Here is a 19,565-nt window from a genome sequence, read left to right as displayed (position 1 = left end):
ACTCTTTGGATGATGAAATACAACCTTAAAAGATGTCATGAAGGTGAAAGAAGAATATCAAATCAATCCAAAAATGGTGGAGGAATGAGATGCAAGGAAGGAATTGAAAGGAGCAGAGATAGCCGTCATGAGCTGCAGCTTCGCCTCAGGGCCATCACAATTGGTTCAAAGGGCCGTGCACTGACACGGGGCCCGCAAACCGTATTAGACCAACTCTGTCATCACCCGCGCCTCATACCTCGGGCGTTTCGAAACATCTGCCAAAAAAAAAACCATCGTTTTTCATTGGCGGCAGAATTGCCTTTAAATGTAATAAAAGGATGTTTAGTATGCAACATGCACATGTTGCATCACGGCATACCTGGTGTTGTCACAGGTCATTTGCCTTTATGTCTCATCTAAATGATGACTCTGAGTTGCTGCAGTGAATTGTAAAAGCAAACCAAATCAGGAACAAATCACAAAGAAGAAACTTTGGAGTGAGGACACAAAGTAGTTCAAAAAAATCAACGACATTCCTTGTCAACAGTAAATAGTCAAACTGAGACATTATTTCTTGTCAATGTTTTGAATGTAATCTGATTGACTGCTTCTAAAGGAGAAATGGAATTATGATGGCATGAATTATAAAAACATACACTTTTGCCAAAATGTGCCACTCTTAAAATGGGAATATCTTTGAAGTCATCAGATGAATTGATTTGGTTATTTCCTAATAGGTAAGGTGAATTAAATTGTACGAGAGCAGCGGTCGAAGAGGTATTATCCATGTGAAGTGTGCACAAATGCACATTCCACGAGTGTTAACAATCTAATCAGAGCTACTCTGGAAATATTCCACATAGAGCTCCTTAATATTGCGCTGCAATAAAGGAACTTTTTGCCTCGAGTTGTGTGTCAGCCTTGCGAACGTGTCGGCATGACACATTCTTAATGATATCGCATTAGCCCCCATATCACGTGGAAAGTCATGCGAGTAAAAGACTCACTAAACACATTTGGCCTGCAGCTTTGTCCTGTGGGGGTTTGGAGTCTAGCTCTCGTGTGTGAGTGTGTCACTGTGTCACTGCACCCACTTTGCATGTGCATGAGTGTCTCCATGGGCCTAACAAGGTACCTCGTACGATTTCAATTCTTAGATGCTCTGTTTGCGCAAAGGTGTGTTTCTTTTCACTTGGGCATACAATGCACCCATATAAGAGAAATATATGAAATGTATTTTTTGAAAGCCTCCAGATGTGCATGGCCCAAGGGGTTGGATGGACTTCTGGAGTCTGTGCACAGATGTAGTCAAAACAGGTCATATGAAAAATAATTCCCTTTGTCCTTTGAGATAATCTGATAATTTTCACTGCTAACTGATAGGGTTTGTTTCCACTCGTAATCTCCCTCCCTCATGTTAAAATAGTCGATCCAGCCTTATCTAATCTTCCAAGGGATTATACTTGTAGGAAGTGCGTGGCTGCACACTGTTGCCTCTGCAATCACGGACCACACGCACACGCACACACACACACACTCACTCACAAATCTTTTGGAACTCCACAGAGGCAGAGCTGTTTGGTCAAATGTTCCTTTGACGTCATTGTGCGTCATATAGCTTTGGGATTATTGAAAATGTGAACTGTGTTGCTCAAAGAATTGGAAACAGACAGACATCTGTGTTGTGCAAATTAGCTTGAATTGATCAGGTTTTTTTTTGTTTTTTTTTAAAACATTCATTTATGTGTTTTGATGCATACGGTCTTTCTCTAAAAATATGGTAAATGCTTGAAATGAAATGATTTTGTGTGCGTGCATTTGCATTTTCAATAGATTTGGATTTTCAATACTGGTGAGAAAATCCCAACGACCAAAAGTAAAAAGTAACCTGAATGATTTCACTCAGCATTTGCAAGGCATTTATATCCCCTGAATTAGAACACTTGCATAACAATAATCCTGTAACTTGCTTCAGCACAAACAGACCAAGTGAAAATGTCCCAAGTGCCAAGCAAGATTGAGAGGGGACACATTTGTTGAAATCATAATGGCTGACTTTTGCAAAGGTTTTCTGCTGACACTCACTTACTGTGATTGGAATATGAATCCGTTTTCCACAGCACCAAAAGCAACTCCATTTTTACCTTTTCTATGTAGCCCTCGTGTATGACGCTGCTCTGCTTTGTTCCTCAGTGCTCCACTTAGTCTATTTTTCACTGGTGTTCTAATTGTAAACTTGTTGACATTTTTCTTCACAAACGTTGTTTGCCTCATTAGGAGAAATTCATGTCTCCATCGCCTTGAATGAATCGGAGGAGTGTTCTGGCAGCTGTACAGTTGCTTGTCTGCAGTTTATGTTGATTAGTCTCAACCACGAGAGTGACAAAACACTCTGGAGGATGTCAATGAATGTTTTTCCTCCCAATATAGATGTCTTAATTAAGCTCAGTCAGCCTCTTCACTTGCTCTTTTCTTGATTTGACAAAGATGCAATGCTGAGAAGTACTCTTGCTGTTCTTCAAGACAGAGGCTCAATTTGACGTTTGTATTTGGAAACATCATTTCTGTCCCATGACTTTTGTGCAGGCACGTGTTGGCTGTCTGCAGAGTCTTTTCTCCGTCCATGTATACATTATGAATCACATTTACTCATTAGCTAAGTTGGGATGAGCCCCGGACAAGTCTCTCAGCTGCACGCTGGAGTTCTCATGTAGTAGATCTCATCTCCTTCCTTGGCTCTTTAATCATCCTTAGCGAGCCGTTTCATTTTTGATCATAATTGTCTATTTTTCCCCGACCCTCTCCTCCAAATTTCCAGCCTCTCAGAAATATTCTGACCTCTTTTCCTGCCTCTCCTCTCCTCTCCGTTGCCACTTTTGATTCTCTTATCTGCCACCCAGCGCTTTCTGTCATCACGCTTTGCTCTCTGTATTGCTCGGATGGAAGAAAAAAGTAGTTTCATCTATTATGATGAAAGTGATCGTGATACGCTACGTTTCTATTTTTATTCCGATTTGCATTTCGTGCTTGGCACTCAAATACTTCAAATATTCAAGATTGAGTTCTGACACGTTGGCTGTGAGGTTTGCAGTGGAGTGTGTGCGCATGTGTGTGTGTGTGTGTGTGTGTGTGTCGTTCGACATGATTTTCATACATCTTCTATGAACTGGCCAAACATCATCATTTTCTTTAATAGCATGACATTGCTTGAGTGCTCATGAGCCTATTTTCGCAACCAGCCTTAATTATCCGCAGGAATTTTACTATGAAAGAGTCGATGACATTCACCTCATTGTCAAAATTGTGCAAATGACAGAGAAATCAAAATCCAGGGGGAAAAAAAATGTAAAGATGGTCATGTTTTTGTTCATACTCAAGCTGAATATTGGTAAAATTGGGCTGAATCCAATGGCAAATTGCTAAGCCCCAATTGCGGGGCTGATGTGGGATTGCGGCAGAGAGAATGAGGCTAGATTCTTGAATGGCTGCCCTGGCTCACTGCTAAATCCATCGCTCATCCCCCATCAGCGTAAAGATGAGATCTACTGCCGGCCGCATGGCTTCACACACATTCTGACAAGAACATGGTCCCGCACAGAACATCAATGATTCAAAATACACGGAGTGCAACACAAATAGAGAATTTTTGTCTGGAACAACATGAAATCTCAAAGCCCAATATCCTTGCTGGGTACGCCATTTAGGAGGGTCAACAAAAAAATAACCAAATTGGAACAATTGCTATCGAGTAGTCCTTTCCCTGTGGTGACTCATTTACTACCCATGTCACCTTATCCTGATTGTTGCGAGGGTATTTCTAGCCAGCATCCACGTAGCACTCCATGCACAAAGCCATCATCCAGCATGCATACGTACAGTACAGCAGTGTTTCCCAACCTTTTTTCATTCACAGCACACCTTTTCATTGGAAAAAATCTCGAGGCACACCACCAACAAAAATCTGTTAAGTGTTACACCAGCTTCCATTATATTACAACAAAAGACGTAAAGTTCTATTCCTGTATATGTATGGAGAGTCGAATAATTGAATAAAATAAATACAAAATATACTTTAAATTGTGTTTCTTTTGCAAATGAAAGTGACAGTTTTTGAAAAAAGGTTTTAGACTAAGGAATAAAATATTGAACACCAACTCATATAACAATGTAAATCACATATATATACATATTGTCTGGTGTTTTATTCCTTGTTTTTATTTTTGGGGGCATGAAAACAAAAATCTGACATTTGGTTTACTGCTTTATATGACAATATGTGTAGGTACACCTCATGGACATTTCAATAGGTACGCTCCACGAGGTAAAAAAAAAAAAAAAAAAGAATAAACAAATAAAGGGTTAATTGCACGGTAAAAGCACATTTGGGTATGTTCTCACACCTGGGTTTGAACCAAGTTCTTCCCGAACATGAGCCCGTGTCACTCACCAGTCGACTATTCCGACCTGACAGCTAATGGTCGTCTGCACTGTTTTGTACTAGTGATGTGCATTCCAGTTCTCAAGTGAACAGAATCTTTAGAATCGGTTCACTCACCCTAACCTCCTGATTGGCTGTTTGATGTGTGACGTCATTTGGACACTCCATTAGGTACACCGCCCTTTTCAAGTGTACCTAATAACAGGCCACTTTATGAGGGAAATATCATGGTCAAAGGTCACAGGTGTCAAGCTCTAGTCCTCGGGACCGCGTTCCAACATGTTTTCCAAGATCATAAAGTGGCCACTTTATTAGGTACACTTGAAAATGGCGGTGTACCTAATGGAGTGTCCATGTGATTCCCTCGTTAAGCGCAGCTGCGTGAAAAGTTTTTGGTCACTTTCACGTTCCGCAGGAGCTAAAAGTTTTCCCGCAGGTGCACTTAACGAGGGAATCACACGGACACTCCATTAGGTACACCGCCCTTTTCAAGTGTACCTAATAACAGGCCACTTTATGAGGGAAATATCATGGTCAAAGGTCACAGGTGTCAAGCTCTAGTCCTCGGGGCCGCGTTCCAACATGTTTCCCAAGATTCCCTCGTTAAGTGCAGGTGCGTGAAAAGTCGTGTCATCGTGTTTGTCGTATCATTGTGTGTGTGTGTGTGTGTGTGTGTGTGTGTGTGTGTGTGTGTGTGTGTGTGTGTGTGTGTGTGTGTGTGTATCACTACTGCAGTGTAGTGTTGGCTCGTGAGTGAACGATGGGTTCAAAAGAACAAATGTTTTCAGTGAACGAGAGTGAACGAAAAGATCTAAAGATCTTTGTAGCCGTGAGGGAAAAACTTGTTTGGACCCGTTTGAAAATCATTGATTTGATATGACTCAAGAATTGTCTCTGTGCAACGGTGTGGTGTTTCTTAGCAACTGACTTGAAAATGAGTCCACGGGAGCACTGCAACGGCGGCAGAATTTTTGCAAGAACAATTCATTTTAGGATGAACTCGCGATACAAATATTTTCATTTGATTGAAGGCAATGGCGTTAACCACTCGACCAGAGCCTGCTCGGAAACCAAAGGAGATTTGGTCATATTGATAGGGTATCCTCCATCCAAACCTGTTCGGTGTTGAAAGTTTCAACGGATAGGCCGAAGCAACCCTTTCCACAGTAGTCACCATGACGGGCGACCACCTGGTGGCGTCAGTGTGCCGAGGGCCGTTGGACGATCAGGAGAAGAAGATTTGGATCGACGGATGTGACGTCAGGGCTTTAGGTCAATTGAAGACAGGTGTGCTCGCTCAAGGGGAGTTATCATATGCAGGTGCCACCGGGCGCGGCCCGGCGGCGGCGGCGGCGGACGGTTTCTCAGGTAAGCGAGCATGCTAGCGAGCATGCTAGCAAATGTTTGTCGTCTCCTGCCGTTTCTCACGACGGCACGCTTTGTTGCTTTTTCTCACAAGCCTTTTTTTTTTAAATTTACTTTGTTTGTCGCAGGATTGTCGTACTCTCGTGACTCGGCAACGTCACGTCCACCGCGACGGTGGGCCTGGAGGTAAATTGTAGGCCGCAGGCTATTTAGCCCGTGAGCAAATGTTTGCAGTTTCTTACGATGCCATTTATTATTTCTTGCAGGATTTTCGCTGTCTAGGGAGTGCTTGAGGTTTCGGCACGGCACGACACGGCACGGCACGCCACAATCCACTTTGCGTCGCGTCGCGTCGTTGCGCGTTTTGGTGGTATTTTAAATGTCTTACGCGGTTGTTTTTTTTCATGCTGGCCAGCATTTTTTTCATTCGTCTGTCTGTAGACGGTTCGTAAATGACGCCGCCGATAAGCGCGTGTTTGTCTGACTATAGGAAATGTTAGTTTGACTCTAGTCAACTTAACCATTTCTTTTATTATTTTATATGATGCGTGTGCCATTTCCGTGTCATGCAAACTGGTGAATGCAACGTATATGTTACGTCATGTCCAAATCGGACCAAATCCATTCAAAGATGGCACCCGCCCGCTCTCGTTCCGTTACGCAACAAACATTTGCCCGGGTTATTTTCTCCCGTCTTGGACGCCGCCAACCTGGATCATCTGTCCAATGTGAGGGGAGTTGATGAATGATGAAATTAATATATGAATTACAATCCTGAATAATTATAATTTACTACAATGTGATGATTATATATTTTTTCAAATGTAAAACTCTACTTAGAATGTATCAAATTCAAATATGAACTATAATTTTGATCAATTATCATAACTTACTACAATATAAAAAAAATTTCAAATGTAAAACTCCTAGTATGTATAATTGTTGGTAAAAAATCATGCCATTGGCACTCGACTCAATGTCTATTTTTGTTGCAATCATTTGCTTGTCTTTTGTAGCACTAAAAACTGCCGCCCAGCCAGCATCCTTCTATACAAAGCAAGCAGGAGGCTCTTGAAGGAGCCCTTTCAGTGATGTTGAGGACACTGAGGAAGAGTAGTGCTAAATCAGGTAAAAACCTGTTTTTGTCAAGTTTCAACTTCCCAACACACAATGGTTGTCGAGTTTTAGCTTCCCAGCACACAATTAATGGCTGTCTGTGTTTTTGTAGGCTGCAAGAGGAGCCAAATGGGATAATTCCATATGAAAAGGCACAATGGCCTATCCAAAGGAGCGATGGCCTATCCAAAGGAGCGATGGCCTATCCAAAGGAGCGATGGCCTATCCAAAGGAGCGATGGCCTATCCAAAGGAGCGATGGCCTATCCAAAGGAGCGATGGCCTATCCAAAGGAGCCATGGCCTATCCAAAGGAGCCATGGCCTATCCAAAGGAGCCATGGCCATATGCAAACGAGCAATGGCCATATGCAAAGGAGCAATGGCCATATGCAAAGGAGCAATGGCCATATGCAAAGGAGCAATGGCCATATGCAAAGGAGCAAAGGAGCAATGGCCATATGCAAAGGAGCAATGGCCATATCAAGTCAAGAATCAAGCATCGCGCTGCAAAAGTCGACGTCTGCGGATCATGTGCCCAGGAGGGGGCAGTGTGGTTGCCTTTGGTTATGGGTGCACGACGGAACGGTTGCAGGTGTGGACAGTGTTTAGGGCTCTGATGGTTGGTCTTGCTTTCGAGGTGCGCTGTGGTTGTGGCTGGTCTGGATCCAGCGTTGTCTTGTGCTTGGTTGCCATTGACGGCCCACTTGGGGGAGGACGTGGTTCCGTGGATGGACACAAAACTGAACTTTGGCGTGGAGCTGAATGTCCAATTTTGCCATACGACTTGTACCATTGTGTATCTTTTTCTAACCTGCCACTGTCGTAGTTGCTGCGTTCTTTGTTCTTTCCCCTCGGTGTAGGGTGGCGTCGGAGCGAGCCGATCCCGAATGTCCAATTTTGCAATTTGACTTGTGACATTTTCTTTTTCTAACCTACCACTGTGGTACATGTTCTTTGTTCTCCCCTAGGTGTTGGAGCGAGACAGTCACATTGTGTCTTTTTCTAACCTAGCACTGTCGTGCTTGATCGAAGCCTAACGTACCACTGTGCGTCCTTTGTTCTCTAGGTGTAGGGGGCGGTGTTGGGGCGAGCCGGTCCACGGTGAAGACTTAATGATGTGAGCAGCGCCCAACTCATTGCATGTTCTACCTTTTGCAGGCCGGACGCAAAAGGGGGGTGCATGGCCCGATTCGACCCGGTGACCGTCACCAAGAGTACCTAACTGCTGTGATCAAGTAAGCAAGTGACCGACAACTTGGGGTGCTCTTTGAGTTTCTAACATTTGTTTCTGTTTGTGCAGATGGCGACCGGGACGTGACACGATCTGCTCAGAGGTGGACGGACCGCTGTGGCATCGCTCTGAAGTAGCAGAGTTCTGAGGGAGACCCGCTTCCCTGGAGGCGTCGACCTGCGCAGCTTCAGCATGTGAAATGGATTTTTTTCTTTTCTTTTTAGTTCACACCGGCGGTGTCCAAATGTCTGTTTGAGGGCTGCATACTGAATCAATTTGAGAATTCTTTGACACAAATTCATTCAATCAATCACAAAATGTTGCCATTCATATTTTGTGCTACAAAGCAGTGTTGCGTTCATTCGTGTCGTGTGTTGATCAAGTTGGCCCGAGGCTACCATTTGGACACCAATGGTGACGTGTGTAGGGCTGCACCTGGATTGGAAAACCGTCATATGGTGGTATAGGTCGTTGACATGCACTTTAGGAAAACAAAGATTTTTTTCTATTCATGTGGCAAATGAAACATGTTTTCTGGCCTCCTAACTATTTGTAATGAGTTTAGAAGATAAGTCATTGATGCAAGTTAAAGTTAACTGCTCTAAGTGATGTCATTGCGATCAAATAGTTCCTCTCCATCCTAGAATTTTGCACAACTTTGCTCAATGCTGTGGTCTGGCCCAATACTGCCATATCGTTGGTATTCCAAAATGTTGTGCAGCCCTCATTGAGTGCCAAACGCGCAGCGACGGCAAGCGCAAGCGACTGCAAGCGCAAGAGACCGCGCAGCGACGGCGCAGCGAGACTTTTGTGCTTGTCTTGCAAGGTGGAAGAGACGATGTATGAAACGAAGAGCCGGTGGACGGAGGCCACCAGACCCGCGATTGGTGAGCGGGGTGCAAAGGAAGGAATCACCCAAAGAAAGCAGTCGCCAAGTGTTGAAGAGGAGCCTGATGCATGACTGGCCAAGGCTGGCCAGAGGTGGTGACATGGCAATCCAATATGCAACGCACTTGTTAGTTTTAATTTGATTTCCTTATTTGTCTGCCGTTCAGGGTTGCCGGGGCGGCGGATGGGACGAGCGCCAGCCTGCACCCAGAGGGACTGGGCTGCACCCACAAGACCAGGGAGGGAGCAGGTAATGAGTACGTTGACAGATGTGAGCCGCATGCAACTGAGTCCCGTTTGTCTTTTTGCACTTGTGCGAGGCGGAAGACGAGTCCAACACCGGCCGGAGCAGACCCGGACCTTGGCCCGTGACGAGCGGCCCACACGAGACTGATGGGTGCAGATGCAGCCAGCGTTTCGGAGGAGTATGACTTTGTATTTTCTTTTGTGCCTTCCCTACCCCTGTCTGTTTGAATAGGGTAACTAGTAGCACGCACGGGCATTTGGGTTGCTGTGACCCTCTAGATACGAATCGGCAAAGTAGACACCCCCTCCCTGCCTTCCTCCCCCTCCCTCCCTCCCTCCCTCTCTCTCTCTCTCTCTCGCTCTCTTTCTCCAACGCGCCCGGCAGTACCTGCATGGCCTGGTGCACTCAGGGTGGAACAAGGCTATACCTTGCCCTTTGTGGAATACCAGGGTATAATGTCTGCCAGACTGGGTCCCAGTGTCGTCGACGGTGTCGAGGACAAGGAGATTCTCCGTGACACTCTCCGTGACGTCACGTTTTCCTCTTTTTTTTCCTCTGGGGGCCAAGCCAGCTCTACTCAGGGGGAACTGGCCGGTTGCGCTTAAGTGCGCACCAAAGCCTCTTCTCATCTCCTCTCGCTCTCTCCCTCCCTGCTTCCCTCCCTCCCTCCCTTTTTGTAAGGGGTTAAACATTTCATAACCCGCATCGCTCCAATGCGGGAGGGCCGTATGAGACATGTGCCAGCCCGTGCGTGCCACTAGTTACCTGATTGAAACTTACCTTAGTCAAGGTTGAGGGGGGGTGCTAGTGAAATTTTCCCCTTTGCCAAAACCAACACAATATGTCTGCCTTTCAGGATTGCTGGGGCGGTGGATCGGACGAGTGCCTGCACAGAGAGGGACTGGACAGGATCGCGAGACCAGAGGGTAATAATAAAAAACTATTTGTAGAGCACCTTTCATACAAGAAATGCAGCTCAAAGCACTTTACAACAAAGAAAGAAATTATAAGCATTGAATTCTTCATATAGGAATAGACATAAAAAGAAAACAAAAACATTCATCTGTACATACGCTATTAATAAAGGGAGCTTAAAATAGGAGCAAGCTTTAATAGACAGGTAATGAGTACGTCCACAGAAGTGAACCGCATGCAACAGAGTGCCGTTTTTCTTTTAGCAGTGGCACGAGGCGGAGGATGAGTCCAAACGTCGAATACCGGCCGGGGGGGGAGCCAACCTTCGCCCGTGATGAGCGACCGACACGAGACGGACGGGTGTGGATGCAGCGAGGGCAAAGCGCCCAGCCAGCATTTATGGAGAGTATGACTTTGTTTTTTTCTTTTGTCCTTTCTTTCCTTGCCTCCCTCCCTCCCTCCACTTTTTCACTGGGTGTGCACACTGGCTATCTGCATGATGCCTCTTTCTTTCTCTCTCAGCGCCGCGTCATTTTGCAATATTGTTGTTTTACTGTTTTTTTAATCATGAAATGAACTGATTGTACTGTAATTGTGTGTGTGTACCACTGAACTGCAATTAAACTGTGAACTGAATTCAAGTGGTCCATTTTAAACATTGGCATTGGCAGTCTATCGTGCATACAAACTGGAATCATTTGAGACATTCTCAATGACAAGACAATTGTAAAGTTAGGCTGAAACACAATGACACGACTTTTCACTTACCTGCACTTAACGAGGGAATCTTGGGAAACATGTTGGAACGCGGCCCCGAGGACTAGAGCTTGACACCTGTGACCTTTGACCTTGATATTTCCCTCATAAAGTGGCCTGTTATTAGGTACACTTGAAAAGGGCGGTGTACCTAATGGAGTGTCCAAATTACGTCACACATCAAACAGCCAATCAGGAGGTTAGGGTGAGTGAACCGATTCTAAAGATTCTGTTCACTTGAGAACTGGAATGCACGTCACTAGTACAAAACAGTGCAGACGACCATTAGCTGCCAGGTCGAAATAGTCGACTGGTGAGTGACACGGGCTCATGTTCGGGAAGAACTTGGTTCAAACCCAGGTGTGAGAACATACCCAAATGTGCTTTTACCGTGCAATTAACCCTTTATTTGTTTATTCTTTTTTTTTTTTTTTTTACCTCGTGGAGCGTACCTATTGAAATGTCCATGAGGTGTACCTACACATATTGTCATATAAAGCAGTAAACCAAATGTCAGATTTTTGTTTTCATGCCCCCAAAAATAAAAACAAGGAATAAAACACCAGACAATATGTATATATATGTGATTTACATTGTTATATGAGTTGGTGTTCAATATTTTATTCCTTAGTCTAAAACCTTTTTTCAAAAACTGTCACTTTCATTTGCAAAAGAAATACAATTTAAAGTATATTTTGTATTTATTTTATTCAATTATTCGACTCTCCATACATATACAGGAATAGAACTTTACGTCTTTTGTTGTAATAGAACTGATTTTAATATGGAAGCTGGTGTAACACTTAACAGATTTTTGTTGGTGGTGTGCCTCGAGATTTTTTCCAATGAAAAGGTGTGCCGTGAATGAAAAAAGGTTGGGAAACACTGGTGTAGTGTAGCTCTCGAAGTGTCCATGAGGTGTACCTACACAGGTCATGTAGTCATATAAAGCAGTTAACCAAATGTCTGATTTTTATGTTTTAATTGGAGAATATAAAAACAAGGAATAAAACACCAGGCAAGTTTTAACATAAATGTTTATTAAAATAATAATAATAATAATAATAATAATAATAAAAGTAAATTTCAAACCAGCAATCCAATGTGAAATTGCAGTTCATATATTGGATAACAATATTTAGGCGTATATATGCATACACATTATTTAAAAACTACAAGTGTTCTAAAATCAAGATGACCCAAAGAGAAGCATAATCTCCCCGTTGTTGCATAACGGCGCATCCCTTCATGCAATAAAGTTAGCCGTTAGCTTGGAGAAAACATGCATAAAAGAAGTGGTGTTTCAGTGAGTGGGAAACACTGCAATACAGTACCCACACACACACACACACGGTGTTAGTTGACTTGTTTGTATTAGCGGAAACATTGGCCCCTTTCAGTCATTTGCATCATGCTCGCTAGATACCGTAAGCAATCACATCTGAGCACTCAATTGTCGTCCTCAAAAAGGCAGCGCCTTTGCACAATTTCAGTGCTGAGTTTTGAAAACCTAAGATGGGCATTCCGTCCGTTCCCGTCAAAAATGTATTCATGAACTTGCTCACTTAACATGACTGACTTAGAGATCAACCTTGGGTCTCCGCAGTCTCTGATTGGCCAATTTGATCCCACTGACAAGTGTACAAATGGAAATTCAAAATTGAACTGGAGGCATAAGACAGGGCCAAGGCGGGTGCTTTTTCAGAACGTCGTTAATATTCCTACTGTCATACATATTTGGCCATATATTCTAAATGTGCTCATCGTTTTGTTTCCACAAAGAGTCTAGCTTGCCCCCCTCTCCTCCACCTTGCCATGTTGTGTGTTTTGGGGATTCTCTCCACTTTGCAAACACCATATGGCCTGGGTTTTTCCAAACCAAAATAATCTGTCTTGCGGCGACAAACCATTCAGTGAAGAAAGGGAACATATGTTGTTGAAGGGACACATGGTGAAGTTGCTGTTCAACCTGCAAAATTGCTCTTGATGTAAGTTTGTATAGAAGCAGATGTGGTTTTTTGGAATAGCCGCGCAGGACGGTTTCTGTTTTGTACTTTGTAGTTGGAGGACACCCTCCGGTTCCCCTTGTTGAAAAGGTGCCCAAGAGTCAGCGAGCTCTGTTTGATCAATGTTGCTGGAATTGCTCTTAGAGGTCATCTACCCACCTACTCACAATGTCCCAAGTTGAGGTCAGCAGCATCCCATGGGTGCACTGCTTCCCCCGCCCGAGATGCTCACCAGAAGCCCCGTTGCCTTTTCGGGCTGTCCTTAACCCAATGTCAAGTTTAAAAGACGACAAGGAGGGTAAATAGATAGGAGACATCTTTCTTCCAGCATGCCCACTCCTCAAGAGGGTTTAAGAGATGACCAAGGCTATCTAGCCAAAGCTGTACTTGACCTAATTTGTAGTGGCAACATGTGGTGGTCAATGCAGACCCCTATCAAATAGCAATGGATGGTTTCAGCAGAAGAATAAAGCACAACCTCATTCTTGCTGTCTAAATCCTTACACTAATCCCTAAGGAAGATTCTTTTAGCACCCCTGTGAAGAACACCAACTGCTTGTAGTTGTAGCACTAACACCAAGTGAGGCTCAGAGCTAATCCCTCCCTTCAACCTAGACGTACGTCCACACACAAAATGTGGACGGACGGACGTACGTACGTCAACATTGAAATTCATGATCGGAAAGTTCTTCATTCAACAATCTTATAGCCATATCTGAAGAATGATATTTCCAGCAAATGATGATCAAATATACGTACGGCATCTATTTGAAAGTGAGCACGGAATCTTTTTTCCCCTTACGTAAACAAGTTTGTTCTTGCTTATGTCTGGCTGCTGAGCTGTTTACTGCTTTGACAGAAGGATTAGAAGTGATCTTAATTTTCAGTCTTCATCCTCTTAATTCCATTGAAATAGTGGGGGCGGCCAGGTCGGCCCTATAGCCTACTTTGCATGTCACTTCATTAACGTGTTGCAGCTTTCCGTTCCAATCCCCGTTGAGTAACAAATGGCTCATCCACTGTGTTTTTGAACACGTTTGGTGTCTGCACTTTCCAAATAATTAATAAACTGTTGAGAGTTGAGTAAGGGGAAAGACACATAGAATGGAAATTAGACACAGTGAGAAAATAATTGGAAATGCCGTTTATGATTAGCATTTAGATGAGGATATTTTGCTTTTGCGCTGGATAATGTTATGATCGGCCCTATGGGGAATAGTGGAGGTGTGAGAGAGAGAGAGAGAGAGAGAGCGAGAGAGAATGAGTGAGCAGTGCTGACTGAGCATGCGTTAGTCAGTGTAACACGCATTGTTCATTCCAATTCATACAGTTATCATGAAGCTGCTGAATGTGAATGCTGTGGGATGATGATACTGCTCAGGAAAAAAATGGCCTTTTTGAACTTCTCCCTATTTCTAAATAATGAAAGTAGGAACATAGATATTAAGTTCTTTGAATGCTATGTTCAGCCCAAAATCAAATATGGCTTCATCCCATGTGTCCTGCGTACATTTGTATGTGAGGAATTCCAGTGGGGCTTGTGTCCTACCCTGATAATAATAATCACAATAACAAACGGCAAGTGATTATAAAATATATGTATATATATATTTTCTCGAGCCTTGTGTTATAAGGTGCTATTCTCTGCTTGTGTAAGACTGCTCCCTGCTGTGACCTTTCACCCTTTTCTGCGCAATGATCTGGCTTCTCCCTTCAATACGTCTGGCCAGTGTCCCAGGGGATGGCAAGGTTGAGGAGTGCCCCGCCCTGCTCTGCTCTGCTCTGTTCTGCCCTGCCCAGCTTGCTGGCTGCTTTGTGTCCTTTCGATCCTACCTGTAGCAGCCTCTCTCTTTTCTCACTTTCCTTCCGTCTCCTGGTTACCTCGAGAATATCGAAATCCTCCAAATGGGAAGAAGCAACGCTGCTTTCTGTACCCTGATATTTGTACCCTGAACATTTGTCTCTGTGATGGGGAAACCATTGGAAAAATGAGACAATTCACTCGGATTTAGACTTGATGAAAAGTGAAGAGGAAAAAAGCGATAGTGGCAGCTTTTGCAGTTGTGTTTCACTCCATGAATATGACCAAAAAAAAATGTCATTCATGTGGAATTTGTTTGACATGGCAAATTAGAAAATAGAGCCTTTGGCTTTTAACGACTCATCACGGTGCGCTTCCTCATTAAAGCGCCTGAGTCAATGTCGCATATCAGGCGGGCGGAATCAACATTCCTATTAGCTGTTAACACACAATTCCAGATCCTATGAAACCATTCTTGTGTTCATTGCTGAAGCCACTGCGAGATTAGCCGTACATGGAGGGAGGTCTCAAATGCCCTTTGTATGTACCACACAACGGAGGGCAGGGATCTGCCATGGCCCTAACGCTGGCTATGTAATCCCAAATTATTTAACCAGATTACTAGAGCATGAGGAATTTTTGACTTTTGAATTATACATGGGGTTTATGTGGCGAGATATTATTTCTAGGCTGCGTGTGGTAATTATGTCTCCTTAAAGCTGAAAACTGAAAACCTCTTTCCGTAGGAGTTGGCTGTCAGAAAATGACGACATTACAGTCGTGTTTGATTTCAATTCCCATCCAAAATGATATCACATGCTTCTGTAAATCCGTTTTTAAATATGTTGCTAATGAGGTGGCCATTTGATACAGTGCATTTTGCCCCTGCAGCGGGCACCGAGCCAGCTATCGACAAGACCTCAATCGTGGAATCCTGCTTTTTGGGTCACAAGCTGTAATGGCAGAGCTGCGCACAAGCGCTGTGCCAATACACTACTTACACGGAGAAACGCTCTGCAGGAAAGATAGATCATTTGCTGACCACCAGATGTGTTGCCTTTTCCTATCAACACTACACACCAAGTCACGTGCCTGAAGCAGACGAGAGAGAGAAAGAACTAAACGAGAACAGAGACAAATAGAGGCAGATAAAGAGACAAGAGTGGGAAAGTAATCACTTTAAAGCTCTGAAGGTATCAAGTCGGACTCGCTCAGTGTCCTGCAGCCAAGATGCATTGCAATATGGTTTCGGAAGCGCGGGAGGGAGGGATGACCGATGAACACCATTTCAGCACTGACGTCCGGGAAGGGAAAAAGAAAAAAATCTGAAACAGTTGAGTGTGGAAATAGGATGAGTGCAAGTGCAATTTTCTTGCTCCGCTCTTAAACCTCACTTGGTTAGCAGTTCTGTCAGATGAGCTTTGTCTAGCATCATTCAAAGGATGGCCTAACACAAATGAATGGTCACATATAAAGGTCACGCTGATGACACAGGGAGGAAGTCACATGCATTCACAAGATGCGCATGGCTTGTATGTTAAAGGTCAAAACTTAACTATGACAATTTATTACATTGATCTGCAAAAGGGGGGAAATAGTATATTGGAAGGCTTGACATTATAGCTGAACAGAATGGCAACATTAGTTTCGGGGTAGCACATGTGCATGCGCTCAGTATTGAGGCTCAGCTGGAAAGTCTGAGATGTAAATCCAGGCTAGTCATTTCTAATTTCCCTGCCAGTTATGAATATTATTATTGTAGCTGTGTGATTCTTCTGATGTGGATTCTCGAGACAAAATTTGTTGTATGAAAATGTGCCACATTTGAATTGGAAACCTGCAGTCTGTCTGTCTGTCTGTTTGTTGTCAACAGAGTGTGCAGAGCGAACTTGCCCTTCTGCTCTAGTTCACCTTCTTATTTGGAGCTCATTGCTACTGCAGGGCAACGCACAAATGCTGTATTCCTCTGGGCTTGATGGATGAGAGATGACACGGGATACATTTGTGGTACTTTTGCCTGCATGAATCATATTGCGCTCAAGTTCAAGGGGAGGGGATGCAGGCCAATACCAGCTGTCTGCATCCCACGCAAGAAACAATCGTCATTGGACTGAAATTCGCCAATTATAGCAGCATTTTCAAAAAAGTTCATTCATATCTATTTTGACACCAAAAACTTTCTGATTGAAGCAATTGCAATTGAAATATTTTGGTTGCACAAAAGTTACAGTCCATGTATTATTCATGTGCTGAGGTGATTTGAAAACCATGGGCCATGTTAAGCTGCAGCTGACCTGCAAGCAACCACCGATTGCTTCCAACTGCTTAGTGCTGCAGTGCAGAGATCATATAGTTCATATCCTACTTTTTATTCACTGCGCATCTAAATAAGTCATTTGACTGACTGCACGAGTCTTGGCAGCTGTACAGCATCCCTTTTTCTTAAAGCTTGAATAACTTGCAAATGTTCTGTCTTTCCTATGAATGCTGCAAGACAGGTGTCAATTGTCATATTTCGGTGTGAAGTTTTTTTTCTCTTTTGCGTGTAGTTTTCACTTTTCCCCCATGCCACTAGTTTATTTGTGAGCGATGATTGAGAAACATTTAACTTGTATGTGGATCCCATGCAACTTTGGAGTGGAGCGAGACGCGCGTAAGATAGCGATTGTCTTCATCCAATCCGAGATGCGTCTTTCTTTGTCATCGTGACTCAGCAGTGGCAGCAGGTAGGACCTCCCAAGCTGGTTTTTAAACGAACTGCCAATTAGCACACAGCCGGCTCGGGCTCAGCTATCCCGCCCACAAACGTCACGCATTCAAACGGCAGCCGACGGACGGCGGACGCGCAGGCAGAGAAAGAAGGGAACCGAATCGAGTCGAGTCGAGCCCAGCGGATCACACACATTTACTGATCGAGACACAGCGACATCTTTGCAGGGTCACTCGGCGGGCTTTCCATTGCATGATCAATCGAAGGACTTAAAGATGTGGCAAGAATTCTGCAAGCTCCTACTCTTCCATTTGCTGCTTATGGAGCTCCGGTGCGCGAAAGGTAAGCGACGCTTTGCCTCATCGGGAGCCAGCGACTGAGCGAGCGAGCCACTGAGTGGGATCACGCACTGCAAGACGACCGATCCGATCCCCGTGTTTTGGGAAAGACTTGGCACCATCACACGCGCGCACATAATAAACGGAACCACAGCGGTGACACAAGGTGACAATGTGCCGGAGGGCAGGTGGAGCCTCCACGAATACTGGCTGCACGTGTTGTTCATGCAGGGCATGCACGATGGCTGTCAGTGGGCACTATGGGCTGCCTGCCTGCCTCCCTGCTTGCCTGCCTGCCTGCCTGCCTGCCTGCCTGCCTGCCTGGCTGGCTGCAATCTATGTTTTGTCTCTTTGCCGAGCCACAAAATGTGGGGTCCAAACTCTTTCCGGGCAAACGTAGTCTGCTCAAACAAAAAGGACAAATTAGTCCGAGATATTAGTGCAGTGAAATAAATGGTGTCAATAAGACCCGAAACTAAAACTTGAGACCGCACGAGAAGATATTCAAAAGGAGATGTGAAAACATGACATCTTCATTAAAGTGAAGCAAATCATTATTTGCAATGAGCCTTTTCATTTTCCTTTGTCACTGTGACAAGCATTCTGCTTCCAAATAATAGGAAGCTGATGACTGACTCTTTGTTTCCTTCCAACCCAGGAATTCATACCGAATCACAGTGTGAAGCCGGCCAGTTCAAGTGCAACAACGGCAGGTGCATCCCAACCCTTTGGAGATGCGACGACGATGACGACTGCTCGGACAACAGTGACGAGGAGAACTGTCGTAAGTAGTGCGTCCTCGTGGCAAGAATGTTGTTGGCTGTGTACGTTACCGACATTCATCATTGACAAGTCTTCCCGACAATTTCAAATGACACTCGTGCAAGGATTTTGCTGTCAAGTGGTGTCTTGGTGATGATATGCGTGCTGAAAATAAGCTACTTTACTCGCTGGGCCCCTTTGGAATCTCATTTCGATATCAGTGTGCAGGACTTGCACAAGCCAAGACAAAAGGTCATATGGCCGCAGGAATTTCCCTAATTCGGACTCTCTTTTCTCCCGTGGCTTTTGCCCTCTGATAGCTCACATGGGGAAAACCATACATACATTAGACGACTCTTTATCTTTCAGCTGCTATGCATGACCGTTGTCACTGCAATTATTTCCTGAACTAGGATTACAAATGCAATTCAAGTAATATATGTATGCCGTTAGACTGTCTGATGAAGAATTGAGCTTTTATGAATGCAACTATTACTGCTTAAAGATGTGGATGTACTGAAAGTGGCTGGATTTTGTTTTCAAGGTCACAAGGTCTGCTGACAATAATGAAATACAGAAAACCATGGAATGGTCATTGTTGGATCAAATGTCCAAGAAAAAGTGAGGGCAAAACCCCCAAAGCACGTTCATTTTCCCTCATACTGCTTCTGAATGCCTTTAACAAATTGCATGGACAACCAGCCGAGTAATTATGGCTTCTGAATGTGTCATGGCACTAATTGCTTGAATGAGTTGATTCATCACTTGTCTGCCACGACGGTCGCTGGTCCTGAACGTTGTACGACTTTCCCATGACGATCGCTGTGCCATTTTCAAAGAGAGACTGATTGGGATTATTCAGTGTCTTGTTTGCACTAGCCTGCAATGTGTTGTCAGATTTAGAATGAATCTGATTACATTGGGAGAAAGATATCGGCTGAACCATAAAGACAAATATTTGCTATTTTGCACGAGTGCTCATCTTTCACTCTCTCACTTTGAATGAACAT

General features: G+C 44.1%; 1 protein-coding gene and 1 long non-coding RNA gene across 9 annotated transcripts in view; both read left to right on the top strand.

Annotated features, from left to right (window-relative positions):
* Positions 1 to 4,814: 4,814 nt before the first annotated feature.
* On the top strand, positions 4,815 to 10,818 carry LOC148389092 (uncharacterized). Of its 5 annotated transcripts, none has more exons than XR_015862091.1 (10): positions 4,815 to 5,788; positions 5,914 to 5,971; positions 6,052 to 6,079; positions 6,802 to 6,913; positions 7,014 to 8,136; positions 8,202 to 9,113; positions 9,188 to 9,270; positions 9,341 to 9,445; positions 10,124 to 10,193; positions 10,446 to 10,818. It is a non-coding gene; the product is annotated as an uncharacterized LOC148389092 (long non-coding RNA). The 5 variants fall into 5 exon arrangements; XR_015862090.1 differs by having other exon boundaries at positions 6,052 to 6,152; XR_015862089.1 differs by having other exon boundaries at positions 6,052 to 6,155.
* A 6,664-nt stretch (positions 10,819 to 17,482) lies between these two features.
* lrp8 (low density lipoprotein receptor-related protein 8, apolipoprotein e receptor) overlaps positions 17,483 to 19,565 on the top strand; it is a 57,797-nt gene continuing 55,714 nt past the window's right edge. For 2 of the 4 annotated variants that reach the window (XM_088393819.1, XM_088393817.1), the window contains exons 1-2: positions 17,483 to 17,797; positions 18,452 to 18,577. In XM_088393819.1, the coding sequence (XP_088249945.1) occupies positions 17,731 to 17,797; positions 18,452 to 18,577 (193 nt within the window). In that variant the 5' untranslated portion in view covers positions 17,483 to 17,730. The remainder of the gene's footprint in view (positions 17,798 to 18,451; positions 18,578 to 19,565) is intronic. The other 2 variants (XM_088393818.1, XM_088393816.1) reach the window with 1 other exon arrangement.

The sequence above is a fragment of the Syngnathus floridae genome, chromosome 13 (assembly GCF_059516105.1).
Source record: "Syngnathus floridae isolate MCC-2025c chromosome 13, RoL_Sflo_1.0, whole genome shotgun sequence".
Classification (NCBI taxonomy): Eukaryota; Metazoa; Chordata; class Actinopteri; order Syngnathiformes; family Syngnathidae; genus Syngnathus; species Syngnathus floridae.
The sequence above is the reverse complement of the archived record's forward strand: the minus strand, read 5'-3'. Positions and strand labels throughout refer to the sequence as shown.